This window comes from Nerophis ophidion, linkage group LG07 (genome assembly GCF_033978795.1).
Source record: "Nerophis ophidion isolate RoL-2023_Sa linkage group LG07, RoL_Noph_v1.0, whole genome shotgun sequence".
Lineage (NCBI taxonomy): Eukaryota > Metazoa > Chordata > Actinopteri > Syngnathiformes > Syngnathidae > Nerophis > Nerophis ophidion.
This window is the reverse complement of record NC_084617.1, coordinates 34,232,990-34,239,864: the sequence shown is the minus strand read 5'-3', so window position 1 is coordinate 34,239,864 and position 6,875 is coordinate 34,232,990. Positions and strand designations below refer to the sequence as shown.

Here is a 6,875-nt window from a genome sequence, read left to right as displayed (position 1 = left end):
GGGGTACTCGTACCCCTATTTGAGAGCCACTGGTCTAACACATTACATGTGTCAATATAAACAATGATTAAACAATGATAGTTGCATGTTTAAAGAAAGTGTCAAGTAACGAACGCCCAAAATTTGGAGCACAGCATCATAGTTTTCACAGCTTTTTGGTTGTTAGAGGTAGAAAGCATTTTAGAGTAAATTTCAAATTATTTTTAAAGGCACAAAAACAGGTCGGGTATTGAGAAACTTACATTTATGAATACAAAACTTAGCCAAAAGTACAATGAGGTTGCGAAGGTAAAATTCCTTTTCAAATTTTTTCTCACAGCACATCTTTAAAACAAAGCACGAATGTGTCAAAAATATTGTCCAGAAAGAAAGGAAAGATAGTGATGGAGTGCTTTCACAAGTCCAAAACAGGTGGTAAACAGTCATGCTGCGTAGGATGCAGGTAACATCAATGTCCTTCATCTATATAACCATTCCAGTCTTTACAGGCTATAATAACCATGAATGATTTTGAAAGAAATCTCTTTGACTTTGTTGGTAAGTAAATAGCTGTTAGGAAGGGACTAGCAGACATTATTCCAGAGCGCAATTACATAGGAGACAGACACACAATCATTCTCAAACAAGTAACTTTAGCATTTCAATCAGTGTTTATTCGTGTAAATCAAGCCACAAACATAAGTGGTATCTTTCTTTATTCAAGTACTCACATAGAAATGACAAAACATTTGCATGACAACAAACTGAAGTGCCGAGTAAACCGGGGAGTAAACATGTCCCCATCACAAGGATATATTAAAATTAATTTCAATATTCAGCTCATCATAAAATGACCTTATTGTAAGGTAATATAAACATGGAAATAGGCCAAAAAGACGTCCACAACATGTTTTCAGGAGAAAAAAACAAAACAACAAACCAACAGAACAGTATCTTAGTGTGCGTCTCAAATTGTCCATCTGGAATGGTTCTTATCCCATTTTTCCTACCCGTTGTATTTTCATGCATAATAAAGAAATGAGCACCACCCGCAGCAATGGGCGAGTGGCACTTTGGAACATTTCCGTGCACATGCAAACATGAGGATATACTGCAATGAAAAGGAAACAACACAGGGAAGGGAGAAAAAACAGTGCGTAGTGTTGCTGTAGATGAACACATGATCCCTGAAGCCACCCTGGAAGTCCAGAACTATCTTACACAAGCCCATTGCCCCGAGGCCACCTTCACAGAGAGCAAATCCAACAATTAAAAACACGAACATTAGCAAAACGCTGCCTACCACTCGAAAGCAGACTGAGGTCACTATTTATTTTTTTTTATTTGTTGCTCCTGTGTATTCACCGCATATTGTTTTTGATCAGCCAACCCTGCAACCCAGTTGGCACAAAGATGGCTGCTAACGTTGGACGTCGTCCAACGTGGAGCCGAGAAGGAAGATGAGGCATATTCCCGTTTCTGTCAGAAACCATCACCCTATCCTTTTGTGGAAGGGTGAAATGAAAAAATACAAAATAATATTGTTCTTCGAGGAGGGATTGTTTAATTAATCTGTAGGATTCACACATCAGGAGGATTAATTTTCCTGCCGCTGGTATTGTTTCTGCCACCAAAGTACACGGCGAGGGGGTGGGAAGGAGGACAGTGTAAATCCATCTGTTCATTACAACAGCAACAACAACAAAATGTCATGAAACAAAGTGACAAGCAAGGATGTGACCAATGACATTGAATTTGCCAGGTTGTAATTATACTTCATTTAGTCATAGAGGAAAAAACGAGAAAAAGAAAAAAAAAAAAACGGTGTGTTGCATTCTTTGGCCACGATGCAACATCAACACCGCCTTCACTGTGTAATTAAACACATCCATCTTCTCCTTTTGGTCAAATATATTTTCAAAAAGCATGAAGGTATAGTCACTGGATAATGTCACATTGTTTTCACATCAATATTACATTGAACATAAATAGTTGCTATAGCTAATCACATTGTAAACTATATTGCTTTGTGCTTTACTGCATGGGAATAACTGCTACATCATGTTGGGAGGGGACTCGGACCTCCCATTTAGTCTAATTTCATGTGGAATTCTAAACTGTTCATTTATCCATGGAGATGAGCTGATAAAGGACCCCGTCAGGCCAAAATAATTGGAAAGTAAGTGGAAACTTGCCAGGAAGCCAGGCATGGCAGTGAGAGAGGTGGAGAACACGTCCTCTGACGGTAAATCCACATTTTCTTTTGTCCACAACTGCCTTTCTTCCAGCCCTCCTTGTCTCAGACAAATACATTTAACAAGCTCTTTGAAGAACCACCACACCAAAAAAAAAAAAAAAAAAAAAACGACTGCCATAAACTGTTTTTGTTGAATATCGATAATTGTATCAGTGATAAAGTTCCAGAAATAAGGATTATAATAAAACGAGCACCGCCTTGCCACACGAGCATGGTTATTAGTCCCAAAATGCACATTAGGAATAATGAAATACCCTCACATCAATTTTGCAGAATGATGAGTATCATTAGCTTGATGTCTCGTGGCTTTCTGTAACTCAAGTAGTCATTTATTCTAAGTGTATCGGTAAGTTCTGTTTGGATTTGGGAGGGGAAAAAAAGTATGTTCGACAATCTGAGGAAGAATATTCCACAAATGTGACGAAAAGAAGCCAAATGAAGACAGGTCTTTTTACGTCCTTTCAATGTAAAACCACATGCATGATATGAAAAAATGTTGGCAATCATTTAATGTCTGTAAGGTAAAGGAGAAGTTTGCACTTGTTCAACAGCCCTATGTGACTATTTCTTTTTTTATGCAGATGTTTTGGCTTTTTGCACAGCGTGCAGACTGACATGCACCAACAACTGTTTGAGCACACAACTGGTACTGTGGCCACACATGTGGCACAAAAACCAGGAACTTGTCCAGTCCCTGCTGTTAAATGCCCATCTTTTGGAATCTCAAAGCAAATACCTTTTTGACGGAGTGGGCCGATACTGGGAAGCACTGCTGCTTTGCAAGCTAACGCCACTTATTTGTTATTTTTTGGTGTCATCAAATAGTGCTTCAAACACGCCAATTGATGACATAAAACCATGTCAGTCAGTTATTTACATTAAGTCAGACTGTGCATAAATCCTTTGTTTCAAAGGGGAGATAAGTTTGGTAAGAATGTGACCTTTCTTTTTAGTAACCCCAAAGTGGACGCTGATATCGCTGCTGTGTTTGGCCAAATATATCAGACACCATAATAAGAACAAGGTTGGCTGAGTGACCACAAAATACATTTGGCACATTCATTGGAGGAAACAACATTCAAGTAGAAAATCATAATAAAAAACACTACACTTTGCAAAAAGAAAGGGAAATGAAAGACAAGCGCCACTATAAGGTGTCCATGACAAACACAACAATTGCACTTTGAAAATATCCCAGACATGTCACTCACCCCTCAGAGATTATGGTTTCCTCTCAGGTAAGAAATGTACAAAAGTGGAACCTCTGCAAAGCCAGCTGAGACAACCGGGGGGCCTTTTTAGCCGGAATGTACTAAGATTCTCTCTTCATTCCTGGGACTGAAAGGAAAGGGAGAAGCTGATGTCTTTTCATGGACGCGGCCCCGTCGTGCTGAGTCTCAGGGGCCGGTCTAAGTGCAGGTAGTGGGGGTCACGAGGGTCCCATGGTGGGGCCCCCACACGAGTTGCTGGGCGAGCTGTGGCTCCCCATCACGCCTTTGTCCGAGGGCTTCTTGTCCTTCTGCTTGAGGTGGACCTTGGCGTGTCTCTTTCGCTCGTCGCTGCGGGCGAACTTGCGGCCGCAGAACTCGCAGGAGAAGGGCTTCTCGCCGGTGTGCGTGCGAATGTGCGTGGTCAGGTGGTCGCTGCGGCTGAAGGAGCGCATGCATATCCGGCACTGGAAGGGCTTGTGGCCCGTGTGGATGCGCAGGTGCCGCGTCAGCTCGTCCGAGCGCGAGAAGCGCCGGTCGCAGTTTTCCGCCGGGCAGGCGTGCGGACGTTCGTGGACGGGGGTTTTGCTGGGGCGATTGGGGTACTTCCGGGGTCGGATGGGTTTGAGTGTCAGAGTCTGGGGAGGCGGGTGGTGAGTGGGAGGGTGCTGCTGCCCGCCCATGAACCCCGGGTGGATCTGCTGCTTGTCTTTGAACGCTCGGATGGTCTCCAGCGGGGTGATGGGCGGAGGGTTGACTCGGATGGGGTCCATAGTCTGAAAGGGCTTGTGCTCCATCACGCTGACATCCCCTTGGTGGTGGAAGATGTTGTAGTCGGGGATCATGGAGAAAAGACTGCCGTCCATGGGGGCTTTGGACGTGGTGTGGTAGTCATTGCCGGGGTAGGCCAGAGCCGAGCTGGTGGCAGGACTGTGGTGGAAGGACACCTGGTCCTGGTACAAGTCACTGCAGGTGGAGTAGGCGGGCAGGGGCGCGCCGTAAACCTGCTCCATGTCGGAGTTCTGCCCGCCCATGCCGGCCGCCGCCGACGGCGCCTGGGCGCCCACCGTGCCGGGCGACGGAGAGACGCCCAGGATCCCTGCGCTGACCAGGCTGATGATGTTGTTGTCGGGACACCAGCCGGAGCCGCCGATTCCACCCGACGGCGGCGTGTCGAAGGCAAACTTGCCCAGGTAGGTGACAGTCTGCCCGCTGCGGTTGGACTGGAAGCTGGAGCCGTACTGGATCTCTGCGCCGGCTTTCTCACCGCCCATGCCGATCTCCATGATGTTGTCTGGGTCGGAGTGGAACAAAGACATGAGTTCACAGCACCGACACAAGGAGGCAAATTGTTCACAATTCAAGCTGTTGGCCTGGTGGAGTATTTAAAAAAAAAAAAAGAACCCCTAAACTTCCTAAAGAAATTGAAGTGGTGTGCAAGGCGTAAGTTGAAGTGACAGTCTGCTGCATGTGAAGTCTCTCCCTCTCACAACCTCAACACCCCCTGGATCCAGGCTTTGTTCCCTCTGGACCACAGCCAAACTTAATGGCAAGATCCCTTTTTTTTTTTTTTTTTGACAGGGGGTGGGGGGAGATTAGGAGGCAGACGCCTTTTGCACCACGCTCAGGGAGTGTAAAAGACCTCCAGTCAAAGTACATTTACGCCATTTGAGGCCTTGGTAAACCTCCGTCCCTGACTCTGACAAACATTTAATTTGTAAAAATGCACGGCTGGAAGGGAAAAAAAATCCAAGCACATTTTCAGCAAAATGTACATTTGTAGACATGCATGTGAAAAATGTGTGTTAATATTTAAGATTCGGATTGACTTGCATTTGACGCTAAATGCCCAGCTTTTGAAGGTGCATGAATCACTGGTGCACATTCTTTTGTTGGCAAAAATAACACTCAATATACAGAATTAAAATAGCAGCACACTATTTTGTCATTTTCATTTATAGCTCATGTTATTATTGTCGTTTAAAAAATCATTAAGTGCTAATAATTTGCTGGAACTTTTATTTTTTTTTTTTTACGCATCATTTCTCCACAAACTGCGGCGATATTGTGAAGGTGAAGGAGTGGGCGTATTTAGTCTTGTGGCTTTAATTTGGACAAGACAGTAAAAAGACGAGGTGAGAGTTGACGAGGTGTGTTGCACAATTGATCATTTCCAACCGCGACTTGTATTCATCGCGCGGATTAAAGTGACACAAAAATAAATGTGCAAAAAAAAAAAAAAAAAATGTAAACACGGCCTTGCGGTTTTGTGCAAAAAAAGGGTTACACGGGCCTGTCGTTCTTTATTCCGGAAAATCAGCTATGAAATAATATTAACTCTTAAAAATGGTAAAGTAACTGCCTATATATTATATATTGTAAATTATCTTCACGTGGAATTGCCAAATAATCTTGAATATAAGAAATTCTGTTTGCACTTTCATATTCCCCCAAAATAAATGAATAAAAAAACCTGCAATTTGTAAATATTTGTTGTACAAGAAGCGAGCAGTTACAAAAAAAAAAAAAAAGATGTTTTAATCCAGATTGAAGAGTGGTGCGCGCTAACAGGTGCGCGCCTCCCGGACAACTGTTGCCTTCCCCGGCGCGCGTCTCTCCTACGCGCGTCCTTTTTTATTTATTTATTTTTTGTTTCAAACAAAGCCCTGTTAAAAACGTGAAAAGTGTCTTCTTACCCGTGTTCATCTGCGAGTAATGGTTGATGGGCTCCGTGCTGGTGAAGATGTTCATGGAGGCGGGGACGTCCTCTTCTGGGTACAGACTGTCGTTAATTAAACTGCTCATGGTCACAGGGAGCTTCTCCGCCACTTTCCCGCTCATAGCACTGAGAGGCACTCCGGCATGGACGCACACCTGCGGCTGTCCCCACCCACCGGTCCCGCTCAGGTGCGGCCGGGTCAGGGGAAAGGAGAGAAGAGCCAGGCGGGACGGACGCGGGGCTTCAGCTTCTGGTGCGGTCCCAAGTTTTTTTTTTTTAATCTCCCAGCGTCGATCCCGGCTCTGCACTCCCGACAACGAACTATTCGTTCATGATTCGGTGCCTTAGTGGGCTGCACGTGAAAAGAGAGCCGCACCACACTTGCTCTATTGGAGCTGCCGCGGGGACTCCAGTGTGGCGCGTTAAATAGGGGGCTGGAACCTTGGCGTGACGTACATGCCCATATATGGACAGAGAGCTTGGCGCCAGCCTCGCGGAGTCGGTCGAGCGGAAACTACACGCGGGGTTAAACAAGATAACCGCGGCAAGAAAACTTCCTAAACACTTTTATTGTCTTCTGCACGAGTAGTGAACATTGCGCCAATAAAACTACGTGAACATTAGCGTGATCATTTATGTCACAATGTAAACACACACGTCGTCTTCTTGCTGCGCTCAACACACTTTCCACGACCATAACATTGCCGCAAAT

At 44.7% G+C, this 6,875-nt stretch overlaps 1 protein-coding gene across 1 annotated transcript; it reads right to left on the bottom strand.

Moving 5' to 3' along the window:
• Window positions 1-678: 678 nt before the first annotated feature.
• Window positions 679-6,658, bottom strand: egr3 (early growth response 3). The gene is made up of 2 exons (XM_061906065.1): window positions 6,141-6,658; window positions 679-4,738 (listed from the first exon to the last, which is right to left on the bottom strand). Exons 1-2 carry the CDS (start codon window positions 6,283-6,285, stop codon window positions 3,666-3,668), a joined length of 1,218 nt encoding a protein of 405 aa, XP_061762049.1. The 5' UTR covers window positions 6,286-6,658; the 3' UTR covers window positions 679-3,665.
• Between the last annotated feature and the right edge of the window lie 217 nt (window positions 6,659-6,875).

What these genes read in the sequence shown, in the direction of transcription:
- egr3 (XM_061906065.1), bottom strand. Translation starts at nt 6,285, where the DNA reads ATGAGCGGGAAAGTGGCGGAGAAGCTCCCTGTGACCATGAGCAGTTTA. An exon ending in TTACTCGCAGATGAACACGG is followed by an intron (nt 4,739 to 6,140) that starts GTAAGAAGACAC and finishes ACTCCGACCCAG; the next exon opens with ACAACATCATGGAGATCGGC.